Source organism: Centroberyx affinis, unplaced genomic scaffold, assembly GCF_046629955.1.
Source record: "Centroberyx affinis isolate AG114_WGS23_722 - 3 ecotype Tasmania unplaced genomic scaffold, CSIRO-AGI_Caff_v1 ptg002183l_1, whole genome shotgun sequence".
Taxonomy (NCBI): Eukaryota; Metazoa; Chordata; class Actinopteri; order Beryciformes; family Berycidae; genus Centroberyx; species Centroberyx affinis.
Window position 1 is genome coordinate 213,106 of NW_027280491.1, and position 22,138 is coordinate 235,243.

General features: G+C 41.5%; 2 protein-coding genes across 2 annotated transcripts in view; one reads left to right on the top strand and one right to left on the bottom strand.

Annotated features, from left to right (window-relative positions):
* Positions 1 to 1,656: 1,656 nt before the first annotated feature.
* On the bottom strand, positions 1,657 to 18,234 carry ak9 (adenylate kinase 9). Its single transcript, XM_071532268.1, has 35 exons — positions 18,142 to 18,234; positions 17,951 to 18,014; positions 17,809 to 17,861; positions 17,627 to 17,723; positions 17,249 to 17,361; positions 16,826 to 16,984; positions 15,972 to 16,094; positions 15,507 to 15,581; positions 15,210 to 15,311; positions 14,817 to 14,956; positions 14,380 to 14,702; positions 13,664 to 13,785; positions 12,988 to 13,132; positions 12,753 to 12,861; positions 12,562 to 12,647; positions 12,389 to 12,448; positions 11,729 to 11,926; positions 11,245 to 11,381; positions 10,836 to 11,036; positions 10,467 to 10,748; positions 9,983 to 10,104; positions 7,741 to 7,960; positions 7,052 to 7,120; positions 6,752 to 6,967; positions 6,184 to 6,402; positions 5,827 to 6,040; positions 5,499 to 5,700; positions 5,174 to 5,320; positions 4,773 to 4,990; positions 4,290 to 4,486; positions 3,603 to 3,772; positions 2,787 to 2,885; positions 2,442 to 2,544; positions 2,217 to 2,331; positions 1,657 to 1,865 (listed from the first exon to the last, which is right to left on the bottom strand). The coding sequence occupies exons 1-35, from the start codon at positions 18,232 to 18,234 to the stop codon at positions 1,657 to 1,659; spliced, it is 5,202 nt and encodes a 1,733-aa protein (XP_071388369.1).
* A 713-nt stretch (positions 18,235 to 18,947) lies between these two features.
* Positions 18,948 to 22,138, top strand: part of fig4a (FIG4 phosphoinositide 5-phosphatase a) — a 59,925-nt gene continuing 56,734 nt past the window's right edge. The window contains exons 1-3 of the mRNA XM_071532274.1: positions 18,948 to 19,071; positions 19,211 to 19,320; positions 21,570 to 21,668. Coding sequence (XP_071388375.1) covers positions 19,258 to 19,320; positions 21,570 to 21,668 — 162 coding nt within the window. The 5' untranslated portion in view covers positions 18,948 to 19,071; positions 19,211 to 19,257. The remainder of the gene's footprint in view (positions 19,072 to 19,210; positions 19,321 to 21,569; positions 21,669 to 22,138) is intronic.

The following is a 22,138-nucleotide window of genomic DNA, read 5'->3' on the forward strand; positions in this document are numbered from 1 at the left end:
TAACAAATTACAGTTCAGTTATAATTATCTCATAATTATATTAGTTCCGGTTCTAATTCGATCAGCATTTATTGTCTTTCCACATGAATTAGGACAGAATTGTCATATGATGATATAATGTCTTAATGACTGATAACAATTTTGCCTGAATAATAACAAATGTATCTTATTGTGAGATAAACATATTTGATATATAGTTCTGTAACTTGACTCACTAAGTTTGAACACTTCAGTAAGTCCCTTGACATACAGTGTGTAGGTGACTGTACATGGATGGATCCCTCAGTACAATAGATGTAAACAAATAGACCTCTGGGTGGCAGCATCATCAAGCATCAAGGCTTTAATGCCTGGAGGAGTGTTTACAGTTTTTCTCCAATGTTTAGTTGCATTGCTGCCGACATTGTACAAATCACTTCAAATACACTCATGTAACTCTTAATAACTTAAGCTTCTCTTCGAACTATTACAACTATCACATTAGCATAGTTTGCATTACATGCATTTAATACAAGAGGGCTACAGCCAGGCAGTGAGTACAGATTTCAACCGAGGGTCTTCTGCTCATTATTTTTTGTTCATTTTGTTATTTATGTTACACTTTGTTTCATTACATTTTATTACACTTTTTAGTTTATTTATGCCTTAAGTTATTTATGTTACACTTTATTATTATTATTAGTATTAGTATTATTATTATCATCATTATTGTTGTTGTTATTATCATTGTTGTTGTTGTTGTTGCAAATATATAACAAAATATAAAACGTGTTCGGACGTTTCTGTGTTTTGATTTCTTCTTCTTCGTCGTCGTCTTCTTCCTCTTATTATTATTTAAATTATTACAACAACTTCACTCAAAAAATCAACAACTTTTAATATCTACACAAGACAGGATTATCATCATTTCCCCCTCACAACTGTAATTGTGCTTCGACTTTGAGTAAACACCAGCAAATACAGCCTGAGAGAGAGGGAGAGAGAGAGAGAGAGAGAGAGAGAGAGAGAGAGAGAGAGAGAGAGAGAGAGAGAGAGAGAGAGAGAGGACATTCTGCAGGCCAACGGGGAGAGATGTGACATGAGATTTTGTTCACATGTTAAGAAAATCAAAGTCAAACCATTATTACATTCACCATATTTATATTTACTACTTAAATTGTCAAACTGCCACTCTCTCTTGTCCTGAGTGTTCTTCCACAATGAAAATAGGAAAAGAGCCATACAAGACTTACTTCAGGGACTCTTTCACAGAGGAGGGTAAAGTTAAACAGCCTTTATTTTGAATTAGGCATATCTAGGACATAAAAACAGTGACTGGTTTTGACCGTGGAGGGTCTTCCTCAGGGTGTGGTTTGGTTGCATAAAATCTGAATAAAATGTACTGCTTTATATAGTCTGCCTTTAAAGACACACAAAATATACAAGCAACAACAGCAGAGAGAAGAAGAGAGAAGAGAGATCCATATTAGGCATTTGATATGAACCCCTTATGATGAACATGAGCTCAGAAAAGTGTCTTAAGTTTAAACACATATTTATGGATACTGTCATAGCATGAAATACATACATCTTTAATGTTATCTTTCTGCCACACAGTTCATCACACCCTATCAAATATTGTGCTGAAGTCAAGAGTGCACAATGGGCTGTTGCATGCTACAGCACACCATTAGCTCCTGGCAAGTCTCTCAATGCCAGGAACCTGTGCAGTTTAAACTCAAAGTCAATGGGATGTTCTCTAGGCGGCCTGTACTTCCTTGTCATGGTGGAGCCCAGGTAGGGAATGAGCGCACAGCTCTCTTCAAACAAGGCCAGCTTCTTTTTGTACCTTTGGCGGGTGGAGTCCGGGCTCTTGTGGTTGAAAGCTGGAGAAAAAGTGAGAAAAAGAAAGAGGGGAAACAAGGATGAGCAAGGACGAGACAAGATAGCAGAATGATGAGACAAGATAGGATTAGGTTCTAATCTGACACTCAACTGACTGAAAAAAACATTACATATCTGCAGCTGCATAGGTGGGAACTTGATGGGGGGATGAGAGGGGATAGTACACCTCAACTCAGCACAAAATAGGCCTATGCAATGCATCTCCCTTTTTTATGTTTAGAAATTTAGTAGTAAAATGAAAGAAAACAACACTTTACGTCCTTACCATTCGCCTTAACAAATCACGCATGATACATGATTTGGACCAAATATTTCTTCGACATCTTGTTTACCTTTTAGATAATAGGCCATGTAGAGGAGAGCCGATCTTTGCACACAGAGGAAGGGATACTTTGGTTTGAGACACCCAACAGCTGTCATGGCCTTGATAACTGCTTCTGCCACACCCTGACAAAAATACAGGCAATTCAAATAAAATGTTGAACGTGGCATAAATGCTTTGCAGACAGGGTCATTACAGAATACATAGATGTTGTGTGCTTGAGTGTGGGTCTGACCTGTTGCAAGTAGCCCAACATTGGGAGAGAGGTGAGCTGTACAGGCTCACGAATAGGAGGAAGCTTATTGGGCAGCTTCTGGTCCCAGTAGGTTTCAGGAAGCCTTCATGGATAATGTAGAGTATCAACACCAAGTTTCATTGAGGCTTGGTAGTTACATATAGTACCAGACCAACACTTATCACAGGCAAGGAATATTACGCTGTCTTTATGCAAAGTAGTAGGAACAGAGTTCATACTTCAAACAGAAATGTTTTGCACAAGTGAATATTCCTTGTGAAAAGAAAATGTGAGTAAAAACTGAAAAAGACTTCTAATGTATGCTATAGGAGATAGTTTCCCCACCTTAGAAACTTGTCCTGCTTCTGCTTTGTCTCAAAAACATAGATCCGTCTCCGGTATTCCACAGCATATTCCATGTTTCCTCGAACCAGGGCTTCGTACCTAAGGACAAGTACACCTTCCATTAAGAGAAAACTATAGAATATGGTTATGCGTTAAGGGCGTAAATAGGAGATTTGGCATGAATCAAACAAACAGTGGTATGTATTATTTACTGTCCAGTGTAGAATGTGAGGTTCTGTTTGCTTGTTCCATTTGTGTTAGTATGGACAAATTTCTGCACATTTATTGTAGGTCACTTGGTGATTAAAGTGATTCTGATTTTGATGCACTTTCTCACACTTGATTCTAACCTTTATCACAAACAAGTGATTACTTGCTGCTATCAGTTAGTTTTGTATTTTCCTGTCTGTCTACCTCCACTTGGTCAACTTATAAGATATAAGATGTGGAGGCTTTTTAGCATACTGTCCATAGAAAAATGTACATTTCTGCTCACACAGGATCACCTGCATTGATTTATTTTTAGTCAATGTTTTGGTCATAAGACCATTGTTAAGACATGTCTTGGAAATGTATTCTCAAGACATGATAAACACTGACTAAAAATAAATGAATGCAGAGGTAATCTTTTATGTGTGGGAATTTACTTTTTCTATGGATTTGGAACTTCAAAGGAATTAATTCCTTGAAAAACACAAGAGAGTATAGCAGTGTGCACACTATCTTTTATTTTTTAGCATACTGTACCTATGCTTTCCAGCAAGAGAGAGATATGGTTAGGGTGCAGATGTAGACTGATTGCAATGGATAGTATACCTCTGCTTTCCATCCAGGTAAGTGACGGGGCAGAATCCCTTCATCTCAACTTGCTGTGGGAACCTGTTCTTCACCTGAATCTCAGTTAGCTTCCTTGGCAGCAGGTGGGGTTGTGGGAGAGTGTACGGACAGCCAGGGACCACAAACTGATCTGGAGTGGCCAGGAACAGCTGTGGTCGAAAGGACAATATGAAAAAACAAAAAACAGAATGTTTTTTTTTCCTTTCAGTCACTCCAGTGTTTGGGTTACATTATTTCCTAGACATTTAATTTGTGAATGCGACCTGCACTTCTAGTTGGTAGTTAGTAGTATCAGATCAGGTACAATAGGTCAACATCAATTTTATTTACCCATTACAGTACATCTGCATGTGCACTCCAGATGCTAGGGCCTTATTTATATGTATGCCGCATAATTTATAATGTATAATTTATATTTATAAATGTTTAAAAATATTTTTGTTTTTTTCCATGTCAATTCAATTGTAGGATCACTTCAAAGAATACGATAAAGAAAATTAAATTAAATATGTTGGATAATGATAGAAATCAGTTTTAGATTGTCAAATATTGGAGGAAATCAGCTTAGCCAACTAATTTTGGCATGAAGAACCATTTTCCATAAATCACAACTCTATCTTGGATTTGGCTATAGGTCTTTTATAAATGAGGCCCCAGGACACTGACCTCCAAATGATCTCTGCAGCACATTTTGTAGTAGTGTCCCCTGTATTCAGCTGCTAGTGCCAGGGATGCAGTATCTGAGGAGTCCAGCAGGTGGTGATGTAGAGCCAGGCAGACAGGGCAGTACTGGCCAAACTCTCCCAGACGAGACTGCAGCTCCCTGGGGGTGATGCACAGCTTGTGGATGCAGGCTGCCTGGCCTGCAAAACCAACGTATAGGGGAAGATAAGCTAATAGGTCTCACCTAAACAGAGATTTAGATTGAATGCATCCTCGTGAAGTGAGGTTTTTAATGCATTTGTTTCTTTGCCGTGCTATTTTTACTTTGGATATAAAAATGCTGTTAAGTGTAAGTGCAGATAAGTTGCAGCATTTTATTTTTACTGTATTTTCAGCCATTTCATTACCCACTAGGCCATCCCGCTGGCCTGGGATCAAGACAGAAGGTGGATGTGGTTCAACAGGTTCTCCTACTCCAGAACTTACCACTGCGAGTCCTCTCCAGGTAGCTGTGGATATGTTTAATGCTGATGCAGACCTCCTCTAGAATGCTGTTCCAGACCCACCATTTGCTCTTTAATCCGTCCAGCAGGACCCAGTTCTTGTACTGTTGCTGAAAGTGTTGCCTCACATGCTCCACCTCCTGCTTGTAATGGGAGTTACGGATGTGGAGGATCTCGGAGCTGTCATGCATCAGGTGAGGCCTACGATGGGAGCGGAGGGAGAGGGAAGGGACAGGGGGACACACTTTATTCCATTAGTTTGTATGTTTGTGATTTTACACAGTTTACAGACTGTGCCTTGCAAATTCTTCCAGATTTCTGAAGAAAATATGCAACTCTAGTGATTGTAGTCCCGTTGCTATAGTTGAGTGTGTGTTCTCTGACTTGTTGGGCTTCATCTTGTTGATCAGGCCTCTGTTCAGCACCTCCACTGTGTCCATCCCCAGTTCCACTACTGTCATGGGGATGATACTCCGAGCCTCCATCATCTCAGCCTGCTTAAGTGTCATCGGGAAGCCGTCCAACACGTACCTGGAAGGGCAAACAAGTCAGCATTAGAATGCCTCCACAAACAGAAAAATAACCTGGACTATCACCAAAAATGGAGTTCCAAGGTTTTCACAAGACAGCAATGTTATATAATATATAATATATACTATTATTTAAGGCATTTTAAGACTTTTCAGGACCTGCAGACATCCTTTCTTACCCTCTGGTGCTGCAGACTAAACTCATGAGTGCCACCTCCAGACACTGAATGGCCAGTTCATCAGGCACGGTGAGGCCCTTGGAAAGGTGCTTCTTCATCTGGACAGCCAGCTCGGTGTGCTCCTGAGTGTTCAGCACCATGCGCATAACACTGCCGATGGACAGCCGCGCCAAGCCATACTTGTGAGCAAACACCTGTGCCACTGGAGAGATGAAGGTAACGACAGAGCAGACCATGAGAGAGGAAGAGATAGGGTGAACTTATTATTGTATATTTCTACGTAGACATTGACTATGAGTGGATTATGTTTCAGCTGTTTGAGTCTGACCGGTGGTTTTTCCAGATTTGGGCGGTCCTATGACAGCCAATTTAATGGGGAGGGAGGGGTGGGGTTTGCGCTGCTTAAGGTACTTCATGGGGTTGAGCATGAATGTGCTGCGAGTCTCCTTGGATGCAAAGAAGTAGATATACTGGTGGAAGAGCAGAGGGTATGTGGTACTGAGTGGCCCCTGTGATGGCTGGATCAAGTCTCCTTCTGTGTACTGGAGAGAGAGAGAGAGAGAGAGTAAAATACAGTATGTCCAGGAGGTTGGATAAAGTTCTGGTGATATATCTCAACATCTCGACACAAGGGAGACAAGTTGTTATGTGTACAAAGGATGCCATCATTCCTGGTCATGCTCACCTTGATGGGGTCCCAGCAGCAAAAGGCACTGTGGAACTTGTAGGAGGAGTGCAGCAGCTTACGTGCCAGGCTGTAACTGATGGGTTGGCATTTCTGGAAGAGCGATTCCCTGTTGGTCAGCAGGGGCTGGATCTTCTGGAGCAGCTGGTAACGCACAATCCGTGGCTTACGGGATGCACTGATTGACACTTTGGGGATGTTTAGTTCACTCAGGAGCTCCTGATAATAGCAGAGGACAAAGCATGGAAGTACAATATGAAGTATGATATGAAAACATATACAGACAACAAAGGAAGATTTGGTTCAAACTGTAGGTCCAACCCATGTCTCTGTAGTGTCAGTGGATGTGTACTTATAGACTGTAAATTAGTAGGTAAGTGTAATGATGGAAATTGCCATTCAGCTTGTTGCTGATACTTCTCAGACTGCTATAAAACTAGTGTTAAGCTTATGTAAATCTGTCCTCACTACCCAGGACGTAATTGTGAAATAATAACAGAGATGGTATGGGTATCAACATTAGTGTCTGGCTAGTTAAGTGCATTCATGGGGTTGTGTGTCTTTGTACCGTCACACTGGTGAGGTTGTTGTCGTCCGCCTCAAAACGTTCCCCTATCTCCATCTCCAGCCTCTCAGTAGCTGCCTCCTCAGTCTCCTCACTCTCAGTGTCATCGCTCTCCTCGTCAGGAGGGAACTCATCCTGCAGTACGGCCTCCCACTCTTCCTCCATGTTGTCCATGGCTTCGTCGTCTTCCTCATCATCTTCGTCCTCGCTCTCCCTTATCTGCCGGGTCAGAAGATTGTGGTAGGTAGGTGGTTACGTAATGATGGAGGAGAGGATAATAATGTTTATGATGACATTGCTTACCTTTGTTCTAGATGCTTTAGTGGCTTGCTCTACCATGAATTCAGCCCTTCTCTTGGCAATGTTGTCCTCCTATACCACAGGGATGGATAGACTTATTATGTCTAAGTACAGAATTAACTGGGGGTCTTTCTCTCTGTATGTCTGTATGTCTTTTTCTCTCTCTCTTATGTCTGTTCTCTATTGAGCAGTATCTAATTAATAAAAGATAGTGAAAGTTAAATTGTGAGAATTTAGCATTAACTATAAATCTTCAGTCATTAACTGCAAAGTAGTTATATATACATGTAGTTGATTCATCATTTTATGATTGTAAGGCACATCACATACTTTGGAATTTCACAATAAAGCGCACACACAGGTATAAGCAGTGCTGCTATGCATGTATGTTTTAAGCTATATTTGTTAAGGGTTCAGCTGATAAAGTTTACTTGCAAACAAAGTAGCCTAATGTTAAGTTTAGCCAGACAGCTGGGATCACATTCAAATAAACTGCTAATTAATAGGGTCAGTATATCCTCACCATGAATGCTTTCCATTAAGACAGCAGGAAAACTGAGCAGGAAAGAGAAAAGGGAAGACAGGAGAGAAGGTCCTACCGGTCCTACTACTGTTCTCAGACTAGGCAGCAGGAATACGCTTGGTAATGAAGGTGGTGGGACAACATTACTAGAAAGTTGTGACTTGCTCACCCGAATCTTCTGACGTAGGTCACGGATGAGCTTCAGCTGTGCTTCGCGGCGGTTGTGGCGTTCTCGCCAGGCTTCCAGGTGAGGTGGCAACAAGCGTCTCACAATGTCCATGACATCCGCTGCCATGATTACCGCAACATCAGGGAAGAGCTGCCGCTGCACCATGTACTGCACCTCATCAGCACTCCGAGGGAAGCCCTCCAGGATAAAACCTGTGGACCTAAGAGGCATGTTAAGGTCAACAAATTTATTGTGCAGTTGTGTGAACAAAAAATAAACAACACATACTACATCATGCAAAATACATACATATATACAGGACAAAATGGTTATATAATGAGTGTAGATTATTAAAAAAGTTTTTAAATAACGACTCCCTGCTGTAGTCCTAACGGACCTAGACTATGCGGATGACATCAGCCTGCTATCTGACCGTGTGGAGCAGGCACAGGAGCTCTTGACCAGAGTGGAGACAGAGTGTGCCAAGGTTGGCCTCAGGCTAAATTCCAAGAAAACCGAGGTTATCACCTACAACATCCTCCCGGACCATCCACCTCTAACGACAACAGGAGGCACTGCTCTGAAAGAACTCAATGACTTCAAATACCTGGGCTCATGGGTCAACTCGTCAGAGCAAGACCTTAAAGTGAGGAAGGCGCTTGCATGGAAGGCTCTGAATGGCATGGCCAGTGTGTGGAACTCCAACCTCCCCCGACATATCAAGCTCAGCTTCTTCTCTGCGACTGTAGAGTCCATTCTCCTATATGGCTGTGAATGCTGGACCCTGAAGCCCACCCTGCAGAAGTCCCGGGATGGGTGCTACACCAGAATGCTGTGAGCAGTACTAAACATCGACCAGAACGAGCACGTTACCAACAAGCATCTGTATGGAGAGTTACCAAGGTTGAGTGTGAGAAGATAGCATTCAGGAGAATGGCGTTAGCTGGTCGCTGCCAGAGACACCAGGAGCTCCCAGCCAGCAAACTGGTGCTGTGGGAGCCAACACACGGGCATCGATCACAAGGGCGTCCCACACAAACGTACGTGGATGTACTAAAGAAAGATGCAGGGGCGGAAAATACTGGCGAGCTAGCCAGATGAATAGAGGATCGAGATGACTGGAAACGCCGCTAGAGGGCTCGTCCAAGGACGACCTAATTTGTGGTAGAAAGGCTTGGTTGCTAAAATTTCTTTTGACTATAACTCGAGATGTTGTTTTACCCATACGTGTGCTCCTTATGCAGGCAATTGGGCAATGATCACTTATACCAAGATCAAAAATACCAGATGATATAATTTTGTCACTTCTATTGGACAGAATCAGATCCAATAGAGTGGACTTGTTATTTTTTAAATTTGGTCTGGTGGGAACAGTAATTAACTGAGAGAGATTTAGATTACCACAAAGCTCCTTGAGTTTGTCTGAGGAATTTGAGAGCCAATCAAGGCTAAAATCACCTAAAACAATAATTTCAGAATTAACAAATTTACAAAGCAGGTCCTCCAAAACAGATAAAGAATCAGCAACAGCAGAGGGAGGCCTATACACTCCTGCTACCACAATAGAATTATTAACACCTAGCTCTACTTTTAGTGCAATAAACTCACAATGCTTAGGAATAGAAGCAGTACAAAGAACAGTGACTGTGAAATTGTTCTTAACATAAATTGCTACACCACCACCTCTATCAGCTCTGTCAATTCTGTAAATATTATAGTTGTTAATAAATATATCAGAATCTTGGACACTTTTCTTGAGCCAGGTTTCAGTAATAACCAAAATATCTGGATCTGCCTGTGAAATTAAAATTTTTAAATGATCCACTTTTTCTTACTGAAACAGGCTTCGGATGTTCCAATTCAAAAGTCCAAGGCCTTTTCGAGCTTTAAAAGAGTAGGGATCGAATAAAATGTTCTGTGCAGATTCTGTAATGAGAGGGGCAGAAGTGCAAGGTTGAAGGGTAATTGGGAGTAAATTTGAGGAGGTAACGGAACGATTTGTGTAAGGCTTGGCAGCTCTTTGTGTAACCGTAACAGGAATGGAGTCAGTGGGAGCAGGTAATGTGCTATGAGGAATAGCGCCAAGATAGGTTGAGTGTGTAGTTAAGTGTAGTTAAAAAAAAGTGAATGTGAGTTTGAGTGTGTGTGTATGTGAGGGTGTGGGTTTTTGAGAGGAGAAAGGGGAGAAAGAGAAAGAGTGTGAGAAATAGAGTGAGAGATTTATTTGTGTGTGTGTAAGTACTTGTATGGCTCCTGTTTCCAGTACGGTGCCAGCACCATATCCAGGACCTCTGGAGGCAGAGAATCTCCATCAGACAGGTAAGCTTTGATGGCCTCTTCATCATCGGTCAGTGCCACTTCCTGCTACAGACAGACAGACAGGCACAGACACTAATGGTATCACTCTAAACAGGGATGAGTCCAATGTCAAATAACCTGCAATATTCTATTTCACCAACTAATGGCCATACAGGCATGATAGGAGCCTTATACATGGGAGCAACAGTGCTTATGCCATTTGTGGTGGACAGATATTTTACAGACAGTCTTTGGCTGCAAACGTCACTACGTCATTTATAAGACAAATGTGTCTCCAGCACTTTTTATCACATAATCTCTTTTCCGACAAAAAACGTTTCTGTCTCAAATGAATGTAATGAAATCGTAATTTGCACAAAAATACTTGGATGGGAACCCAGCTACAACGACGGCTTATCAAATCTGACCTCTGCCTCCTTGTCAGGCTCATTGACAGGGGTGTCCTCTGTCTTCTGCTCGTCCTCACCCTTGACTTCCTTCATCAGGGCCTCCAGGTCCTCAGGAGCCTCCTCCAGGGGCTCTGCCTCGTCAGCGTGGGGCACTCGGCTCTGTGTCTTGGCCAGGATGAGCTCTTGTAGCCGCTCCCTGAACTGAACATGGAAGATGCCCAGCTGCTGGGCCAGCCACTCGCCGTGAGTGGTCTTGCCTGACCCTCGGGTGCCAAGCAAAAAGACCCGCAGGGCTGGGGGCTTGGAGAGAAAAGGATACGAGAATGTGTTAGGGTTCTTACTTTATCTCTCTCTGTCTCCCTCACTCTTTCTCTTATCAGCCCATACCTTCAGAGGCTCAGCCTGTGTGACAAATTCTGCAGTGTTTTGAAGGAAGCGCTCCCTGGCCTCCGAGCTGGAGAAGTAGTAGGCCTTCTCACGGTACTTGGCTGCGATTTCGTCCGTACAGGGCCACAGAACTTCATGGTCTTTTAAGGCCACGGGGCAGAAGTGACCAGTATCTCCCAATAATCTCTTAGCTGTTGTGTCCTCCTGATGTCATGGAAGGAAAGCAGGAAACAAAGTGAAAGGGTGAAAGTGTTTAATATTGTTCTTGACGTGGAAAAAAGTAAGGGAGGACAAGAGGCTTCAACTTCTCCTAAAGGTTATAAATGTAAAAAACTCAAAAAACAAACAAATTTTGACTGTAAAGTTTGACCAAGGTGATAGAAGTGAAAAGACTGCTCTATTTACTGACTTCATTGTCTCCCTCAGCTGTGTCATTGTCCCCACTGGCCTCCTCTGCTTTCTCCAGCTCTGCTAGGGCCTGACTATCCTCTTCCTCCTCATCCAGGTCCACTCCTGTCAGCTCCCAGGACACATACTTGAATGGCTCTGCAGAACACACATGCAAACCAGAGTGTGGGTTGGGATTTGTTTCTTGCCAAGGATGGATTTGAATTTGTTGGAGAAATTATTAAAATGCTATTAGCAAATTAATAAACATGTATAATCAATGTATGAAGGCTACAGCAGGCATACTGTGAGTGTGTAAAATGATAATAGTGCTCATAATGAAATTTTGGACTAATGCAAGCAATATGAAAAAAATAAACTATTTTTAAGATCACATGCCATGCTAATGGAATATAACCTATAAACATATTTTTGTTTTTTTTGCTTTTGCAGGACAGTGCAGACACACACATGAAAACGCACACACACTCTAGAGCTACACTCACTCTCCATCTGCTGGACCATCTCTTCAAGCAGGTCCTCAGCGCTCTTGCTGCCAATCTCCAGTACTGAGTAGATGCCAGCTAAAGAAGGCTCCATGCGCTCCCATTCTTCTGCAAACCGCTTCAGCTGCAGTTTATAGTCATTCATCTCCGGGCCGTCTGGATAACCTAACTCCCACTTATCAGGTAGTACCACATCATCTTGAGCGACACAGAGGGGAGTAGGAGAGGGAGAGAGTCAAAGAGAAAAACAAGTACAGGTCATTTTGAGTCCCATGCAGCTTTTGTGGCGATGACATACAGTTCTTTCTGAATACGAGAAGAGGATTGTAGGAGCTGTGTGAAAATTAAGAGTAAGGATTCATATATAAGATTAAGTTTTCACAACCGTACAACCTTAACTTTCTTTTATTAATTAGATAGAGCTCTATAAAGCTTATACAGGAATTGTAGAATACAATTTTCTCACATTCTGCACACCATAATGAAGTTTGACAGCACACAGAGTAAAGTGTCTCCCCCTGACCCACTGACTTGAATTTGCCTCTTCATGACCACAGCATAATGGCAATATTGCCACTGTCAAAACCGAGTCAGAGGAACTTTGCATTTTTGATCTGATAAAAACCAACAGTGTATAAAAAAACAAGTGTGAAGTCCTACCTTCTCTTTTGATGGTGACAGGATGTGAACTGCTGTCTGTGTCAGATTGGTCCGGGTTTTCTGCAAAGAAAAATAATCAATGTAATAAAAAGAATGTTGATCAAGGAGACAACAGGATTTTAGGCTGTTTTACTGTAGATGGATAAATACATAGACAGGCAAACAGATAATACCATCAGTCTCTTCGGCAACTGTCTCTAGATTAGTCTGTGGTTCTGCTGGCTTGGCCTCCAGCTCTGATTCCTGCTCTTTACGGTTTCTAAAATGGGGAGAAAGGCAAGACAAAAACTATGCTGAAACTGGCTTCATAAGCTCAGCTCTAACAAACCATAGGATTTCGCAGCACCATTTTATCCTCACTCACAACAAGGCCTGTTTCTCCTTCTCAGACTGTTCCTCCTGCAACCTCTTCTTCACTGCCTTGTCCACAGTCTCCTTGTTCATCTCATAGTGTCTCCTCAATGCTGTCCTTCCTGTAAAAATAAATTTTCTATCAGGAAATATGAGGGCATAACAGGTTGGCTGCATGAATACTGAAGAAACACCCAAACTCAAATATTTCAAAATAACATCAATGAATTTGTTTCAGCATTTCCTGCCTTCACTGTCTTTGAGGCAGAAGAGGAAGTCTGGCAGGATTCCATTATCGGCTTGCTGTATGGAGTCCAGCTGGGAGTGGTTCTTGGGGAAGTTGTCAAGCACCCAGCCAGTTCTCACCTCCGCATCTCCATCCGCCTCTTCAATCTGTAACACCAACGTTTAGCAATTTAGCAACATCACTGGCTAAGCCTTAAGTCTTTATTGCCATTTCTCTGGATAGTGTGGCCATGTTTAGCAATTAACTGAGGTCTCAGGCAGCCACCGAATGTGTTCACACACTCAGGAGTATTCTAAATACTAGCTCATATTCCAGTTATAGTGCTATACAGAACAAGCTCTTTATACACATCTAAATCCCTTATACAGTATGTATAAACCTCTTTTGCTATATACTTATATTCTAACAACAGTAAAGGATAAGGATGTTTACATGCCTCAGTATCGTGGCTAATAGTAAATCCCAGTTTGTATTTGGGTGTTTCACAATCAGGATATGACCTTATGCAGGCTATAATAAACATTATATGGCGTTTACATACTCCAACTCACAGAAGGAATGCTTACATATCCTGAATAATATCTGTATATTAATGCGTATGCAAACACACTCACTGTCTGTTTACACTCTTGTAGTAGCTTGTAAATGGAGCTGACATGTTTCACATTTTGGCATACCTCTTTTATACGTTTCTCTAATACATCAGCATACAGGTCAGAAAGAGGTGCTGTGCTTATTTGTTCGACTTCTCTCAGTGCGGAAAGCACCATGGCTTTCACCTCTGGGTGATCTTCTGTCACTGAAAACAGCAGAAAACATTTGTACAGTGATACACATGTAAACACAACATCACAAGACTAGCAAGGAATAACATGTATGATATGTGATAGTCTAACAAGAAAGGCATGTGAATTCCTGATTAACAATAAAATGTATTTATGAATAAATATTTAAAAGGTAAAAAAGAATCATTAATCTGTGTGTATGTGTGTCTGTATGAAAGAGAGAGTATTTTAACAGCTTACCCTCCACACAGTTGGTTGCATCTGATGAAATAAAATGTCTTAAGATGAATTCAAATATGACAGCAATATAGAGTATACTGAACATTTTTTAATTGAACTGGATAGTTATTGAAATAACAATAATTTCAGGCAAATTGGTACATCCACATCCATAGTAGTATATTAGAATATAGAAGAATATTATTCTTCATGCTATATGACATTTGCAAGAGTTGTTCTGTGGAATAATACAGTAGAAAGCAACACTGCTTTACACTTATCTTGAATAGTCTCTTTGTGGTTATGCAAGAATATACAGTATAATTGTACAAGTGATAGTGAATCTTGGTACACCCAACATATGATCATCCACACCAAGCTCAACTCACCAAAACTTGGTGTGGCATCCATTTCCATCTTCATCTTGATTTTCTCTATGGCGATCTGGGTGGTGTCTTCTTTTATTTTGTCCAGCCTGTCCTGCTCCAGCTTGGCCAGGACCGGCTGCATCAACTCCTCTATGTCAAGCACCAATGCCCCATAGTGCTGGGCTAGAAGCTTGCATAGGGTGCTCTTCCCTGCCTGTGGGGGCCCAATAATGGATACCTTGCAAGGGGACTTGGGCATTGGAGGAAGCAAGTACCGCTGGGGGGTTAGAACAAACTTCAGATAGGCCTCCTCAGATGAAAGGATGTACATCTTGTCCTGGAAGCTGTACAGGGGTTGACATGGGAGTTGGTTGAGAAAGTAAACAGATTCATCTCATCTCACTTTAAGCTAGTGACTAGAGTCCTGGCCAGGCTACACCCTACAACTGATCACTCACCCCACACATAATTCAGGCTTGCCCTGAATGACCTTGCCCTCTTTCAGAGCAACAGGGCAGGTTCTGCCCCAGCGGCTCCTTCTCCACCTGAAGCCAGGGGCCACTGCCTTGGAGGAAGACACAATTCTCAGCAGCTCGTCCTGGAGGAGAGATGGGCTCAGGATTAGACTACTTCATATCTAATTAGAATTGTTAGACATTTCCAATCAATCCTTGACAGTGCATCATTTTTTTGATTTATTAATCTACTAGCAGCACCTCAGCATTTATGGCTCAAACTGAAGTTGTTTGAACTAGTTTCGGTGCATTCAAAGAATTGACTAACGCATTGTGTTTTGAAGAAAAACTTCTCCTATATTACATTAAATACTGTGTACAGTCTTATTGGCAGACCGTTTCAATCTCATCAGGCAATTCTTCATCATCATTCTGGTGGAGACGGACAGGAACAGAGACACGCTTCACTGCCATGGATTCCAGACGGGACATTACAGACTAGAGGCAAAGTAGTCAACACAGTGACATCAGCACCAGAGAATGAGTAAATAACCGTGCACACACACGAATGCAACAACAATAACCACTGAACCTAACTCAAAATCAGCAGCATCGTATATGCAAGATAATTAGATTTTTACTATGCATATTCCCTGCAGACAGCCTATTAACACTTAGTATTGTAAGTCTTACCAAGTGCAGCTCCTCAGATCTGTTGTTTCCATCCAGCTCAAACAGGTAGAGGGGGTCGTGGTCAGCCATGTAGTCCTGAAAGAATAGCAATCAAATTATCCTACAATAATTTGGCTAATCTCTGCCAATAAGCCACTATTTGAATCTAACCTGATCTAAGTCGAGAATTTTAAATTGGGTAACTGGGGGGGCTGAATCCATTTTGACAAAACTTGAAGGGATGACTTTGGCACTGTGTTCTAGCATTAATAAAAATACCATGATTAACCTGATGGGATAATGGATAATTGAACGCCAAAATTTCTAACTTTGAAAGCCCATAACTGTTTACGTCACTGGTCTGATTTTGACAAAACGTGGAGGGATGATGCATCTTGTCACTAGGATCTGGCATTTGAAAAATTAAACTGATTGGCCTGATAGGAGCGCTATAATCAAGGATTTGTGCTGCCCAAAGGAACTGACCTCCAGGGGTCTGAGCATAGTATCCTTGTACATGTTGATCTTGAGAAAAGCATTCTTGGCTGAATTCTCTTGCGTCCACACCATCTGGTCGATTATGTCCTTTTGGAGTTCCTTCTCCCTGACCTGCAACCCAGAACAAACAAACAGAAGCTATTAATATCAAAGGAGAGCAGACATTAAAGGTTTAAATGTGACTGCTAGATTTAATTTGGAATGTTTTTATTCGGAAAAAGGGTGTTAGGTGAGTGTTAGCTGTGACAAATAATGTACTGAAATCAAATCACCAATAATAGCTCACTACTACAACTTAACAACTAACATTACTGCTACTTAGGAAAGCAGACTTATGGTAATGTTACATCATCAACAAAGAGTTAAGCCTACTTACAACGGAAACGTCCAACAAACAATGTACAAAACCTAAATCAAAAAATCTAATGTTAAAAAATTATACAACTTCCCCTTCAAAGTCCCTGGGAAACCAGGGACTTTGAAATGAATCTTGTATTAGCTAGCGAAACACTTTCACAACTAATTTGAAGTGTAGAGAAATGTGAAATGCATAGGCAATATTCCAATGCAACTGTACTGAAAAATAGCCACAGCAGAAGCTGTGACTTGCAGGCCATCTGCAGGTCTTTAAAGGTTACTACCACAGGCATTTCAGACATGCATAGCTCAACAGGGACCTGACGAAAATACTGCAGTCTCTTAGGACATCGGCACATGTAGATGCTTGCCCTTGTAGCCAGCACAAAAAAACAACTTTCATTGTGTGTCAGAGAAATAGTCTAAAACATAAGATGGGCAAGGTTACACCCAATGGCAAATGGTGTTTTTCCGATGAGCCATACCTGCTCCTCCTCATCCTCCACTAGATCCGCCTCTCTGTTCTCCTCCTTCTTCTTGGTGTCTACCTTCTCGGGGTTCCACTGTTCCCTGAGGTACAACTGACCTGTCTCTGGGTGCTGCCTCAGACCTGACAGCCTCCGGATCAGGTCCTTGTCCCCACACTGGTGGAGGATGGGAGAAATAATAATCAACCCACTCACACATTGACAAAGCTTTGGCATAACCAACAATTTTAAAACCTGAACTTTAAAAATGCAAATGGACTTTAAAAAAATGAAAGATACTGCTAACTCTATTCAGTTAGCTTATACAAAAACAAAACCATGACATGGGAATTTAGAAAATGAATCAATTTCTTTGCTAAGCCAAACAAAATTGAAAACTATGCACTGCTGCACAATTCTAGTAGAGGAAATCAGAATAACCTTGATGTTGATGATGAAATCAGGTGTTAGCTTGAGGTTTTTGATCAGCTCAATCTGCTCATGTATCTTCAGACACTCTTCCGACATGCAGGGCAAGCAGCTCAGTACGTAACCTGTACCACAACACATTGTACTATCACAAACAAGCCATGGCAGAGCTGGTGTTTGAATGACACCTCACTGCTACACAAAACTGTGCAGTGCTGTCCTATCACTTAGGATGATATTACTGCTACTCATATGACTCATCAGTGCTTCAAAAATTAGGCTAATTAAATGCCACAAGCTGCACTGTTAGAGAATTCACACGTACTTTGTTGATAGCTGTACTGAATCAAATTCTTTATGATTAGATAAACTTTGAGTTAATTGATTTACCATAGTGTTCCACATCTGGTGAGTTAAGCCTGGCAATAATCAGCTGGAGCACCATGTCTTCTGGTATACTTCTCCCCTCAGATAAGATATCTAACAGCTGAAATGGTGAGACAAGGCAACTCATAATATGGCAACGGGACATTTAACTGTACGGTCCTGTGACTGCAGATAATGATACTCACCTCTATGCCTTGTTTAGTTTGATCTTTTATGTGTCTCTTGAGTAGTTCTGTATCTGAAATATTATAGAAGATGATCAGAAATTTGTAAAAAGTTTTACTTAGACATTATGTTGGGATAGACACCAAAAATAAATTGACTTGCCATCAATCAAGATACACTTCCAGGAATCTGCTATTAGTTTGGCCAAGGTGGATTTGCCAACACCCTGTCACAAAGGATTCAGTGAGTCACCCATCACCTTAAAGTTTAAACTGTAGTGCACTGTAAGTGAATTATGTTACTGACATTACTGTGTGTGTGTGTGTGTGTGAAAGGCAAAGATAGTGTGTTACCGGTTTTCCAACAATGATGAAGCAGCTGGGTTTAGCAAGAAGAATCTCTCTCTCAGCTTCATCCTCAATGAGGTTGTCCACAAACTTCTCCATATGAGCTAGTTGAGTGTATGTTTTGCAGTCTTTTCAAATACTATGAATAGGACGAATTTAAACACAAAAGGGTAACGTTAACAGAAAGAAAGAAAGACGCCTGTCATAACGTTTCTGTTTTAACCTAGCTAGAAGTTAACATGACATTAACACAGCTAACGCTAGTGGCCACCTGGGTTGACTTTATATATATGGTGCAACGTTAGCCGTAATTGCTTGCCTGAAGTTTACTCACCGTTAGTTTTGGGCATTCCAGCAATTCTTTATTATTTTGTTACCAACCTAACTGGTTAACAAAGTCATACCAAACGTTCGTTGGTCAGTTAGCATTAACTAAGTTAGCTAAGGTTAACAGCTACCGAATACGGTAACCATAGCAACCGGCAAACCAAAGAGAGCGCTAGGGGTTTGGTTTACCAATAGTAATTATCTTACGGACACAAAACCACTTTCTGTTGTTGCAGGTCTTAAACATCTTTGTTTATTGCAGGGATGAGTGTTTAAAGTACTTTAACAACAGTAAATGCTATCTCCATAAAATGGGTATCCTACACTATATTAGCAATCGCTTTTTCACGTCCTTGGGACTTTTTTTGGACTTTGCGAGGATCCGTATCAGCTGAATTGAGGAAGCGCAAGCCGTTCATGACAGTCACCTGACCGAAACAAATGCATGACCGTTGCACGCTCGTATATGTTAGCCTAACTACTTTGACAATGTGCAAACATATTTGATTTTCGGATGGTCTGAAGCTTTAAGTAGTAGTTTTGGTAGGCAGAGGAGATGCATATTATCAGCTGGCTGGAAGCTTGTGGCTAACACAGCTAACGTTAATGGTGAGTAGTTAACATTAGCTTAGGTAGCCTAATGCTGAGGGCCATAAAAGATGCCTAGCTGCTAAGTAATCTCTCCAATTTCTTTTGCTTTTTCCAGTGTACACTTATTGATATGCATATCCCTATTCACTATCTACAGGTCTTCTGTCGTTTCTCCTGGATTGTGACAAATTTCAAGATATAGTCATGCCTCAGTCAGCGGCTGTCATCAGCGGTATCCAGAGGATGGTTCTGTACGAAACCAGAGCCGTGAGTTTCACATGATTTATATACTGGTGCTGTGTTTTCCTAATCATGTCCTCCAGAACTCCAGGCAGGGTGTCAATATAATTTATAAAGTCTACAACCTATAGAACCATATAACATTACATCTTCATTCTGGGATGCTCAGGGCGGCATGGCTCTCCTGATGCTCACTGGTACATAAATTGTAGAATTTAGTTAAATGTGCTGATTGTAAGTACAGGATGAGGGAAATTTTATATAGATTTACCAAGGGGAAGTTGACTGAGCATGCTTGCTCTTTTCCAACAACACACTACTTCACACATTCATGCAGTTCCACACATTCAGACAAACCACTGTTTGTCTCAGAGCTGCTCCACTGCAGCAGCCAGGAGTTAGGTGTCTTGCTCAAGGACACCATGGCATAGTAATTGAGCGAGGGGAGAGTGTTATTCATCAGTTGTTGCATGCAAGTGATGAATATATTTCTTGGGTACCTTAGATAATGCTCATCCTTTCTGCTGCAATGTAGACTACAGCAATGGATTTCAAGATATCAGTGATGTAAGGAAGGTATGCATAAAAGTTGAGAGCCATTGATGGTAGTAGACATGGGGATAGAGGGTGCTGGGATTTTGAATAGTTGAAAAGAAACACTAGATGGCAGCATAAGAGAGCTTGTCATGGTTTTCTGCTCCAGGTACACCCCAATCTTACAGTACAATGCAATTGCATACAATGCAAAAGAGATTCACATCAGCAACAGATAAACAAATAATATCATAAACAGGTTAGTACCAGGTCCAATATGTAGATCTCAGTCAAACTATGATTTCTTCACATACGCGTAAAGTGAACTATTATTGGACTTTGCTTGGTGCTTTCATGGGCAGTTAAGTTTAATACATGTTGCCAGTCAAAAAGCAAGTCAAAAGTTTTATATAGGTTTTGAGCATATTTTGTACACGCATCTTCATTTTACCAACAGTGATGTTACGCCTAGCCTTGTTTTTTTCCTTCTGAGAGAAGACGTATGTGTCTTTCTTCCCCTAATTGCGTGTTGTCTTACCAACACAGTTTTTTTCCTTAGCCCCCCCCCCCCCCCCCCCCCCCACTGTCTCTTCTCAGACCATTTCATTGGATTGTGGATTTCCAGACTGTCTAACAAGTACAATCCAAAGAGGGCTCTATGGGATACTGGGTAGTGTGGAACAGGACAAAATGGTCCTAATGGTTCCCGTCCGTATCGATAGAAGGTGTTCCACTTTGACGTCCTGTGGTGGATAGAAAATCTTGCACCATCTTGCAACCCAATGTGAGGAAAATAATGACTTGAAAGAAAGGGATGTGCAAGCAAGACATATCTTAAGAAGGAACATGTAGCCTTGTGCCTGCATGTTGTACATGGACAGTACCTACTGTAATTCCAGTGCAAATTCAATAGCAGTTTGAATAATGCATTATCTGCCGTGACTTTTTTTTTTTGGTATAATTTGACAGACTATTGATACATGCAGTTCTAACTGGCCGTCTCATTGCGTAGAGAAAATCTTGCACCCTTACGAAAAAGATGACCTGAAGAAAATGAGATCTAAACAAGACGTACTGTACAATGCAGGCGTAGCATAGACACTATGCCTGTCTATTGGACCTTGAAACCTTTGTCTTGTGTCAAACGCATCATTTCAAAGCAGGCTTGGCTAATGTGCTGCGCTCTTGCTCCACACTGGTGATAGAGAGTGGATTTAATTTGAATGTCTTCCAAGAATAAGCTAATGATGCTGGAAACGAGTAATCACGATACATTGGGAAATCAACCGTGTAATATGATTACTCTATCACAGCGGTGATAGAGTAATCAACATGGGGTCCAGGGACCACCAGGGGTCCTCGAGGGAATTCCAGGGAATGTATTATTAGAGACTGTAGAAGAATAACTATTTTGATCATAATTCCACTGTTATCTCTCTACCTACAACACAGATAGTCATGGAATTCAGGACAAAATCATATCGAACAATAAAAATATTCTCAGATTTGGGTCCAAGAGACAAAATCTCATGAAATGGGGGTCCGTGGCCCTAACGTGGACTAAATTAGGGATCCTCGATATGAAAAAGGTTGAGAATCACTGCTCTATCGCAATCTTTAGCATTCACATATCATCAGAAGCAGCTATGCAGCGTGCACTGCAAAAGCCCTTGTCTCTGTGTTTACATCAATTGTATATTATAGCCTACAGTACATGAATGCTTTTATTCTTTCTTTTCCAGAGGTATTTTTTGGTGGGGAGCAATCAGGCCCAGACCAAACACCGTGTCCTAAAGATTGACCGCACAGAACCCAGGGACCTGGTCATAATCGACGATAAGGTGAGCGCCGAGCTGCCACCGCAGTCAGTACAGTGCTCATGTATATCCTTATGTAATACTGTACAGTACGCCTGGGGGCAAATTGTACAATCACTCACCCCGTCCCAAGTGTGTTGTGGATGACAACTTAGCTGATGAGAGCTGAATGCACCTCCTTCTCCTCTCCGCCACTCATTACCGCGATCTATGAGCCGGCAGTTGATTTGTTTGTTCTCGTTGTGGGTGATTATGATTATGATGGGTTTGTTATTATAAAGTGTCCATTACAAAGTATCCATCACCCCGCGCTCTCGTTCCTGTAGATATTAGACTTCAGAGGGAAACAATGCTTATTTCCATCTGATTGGCTTTTGTTCAGTGGCCTTGGACAGTATTTTATGAACAATGTGTGGATGCTTGAGAATATGATGAAGAGCTGCAGGCGATTAGTTTTGAAGCGGGAAACGCAGTCCCATCTTTCACTTTCTCTT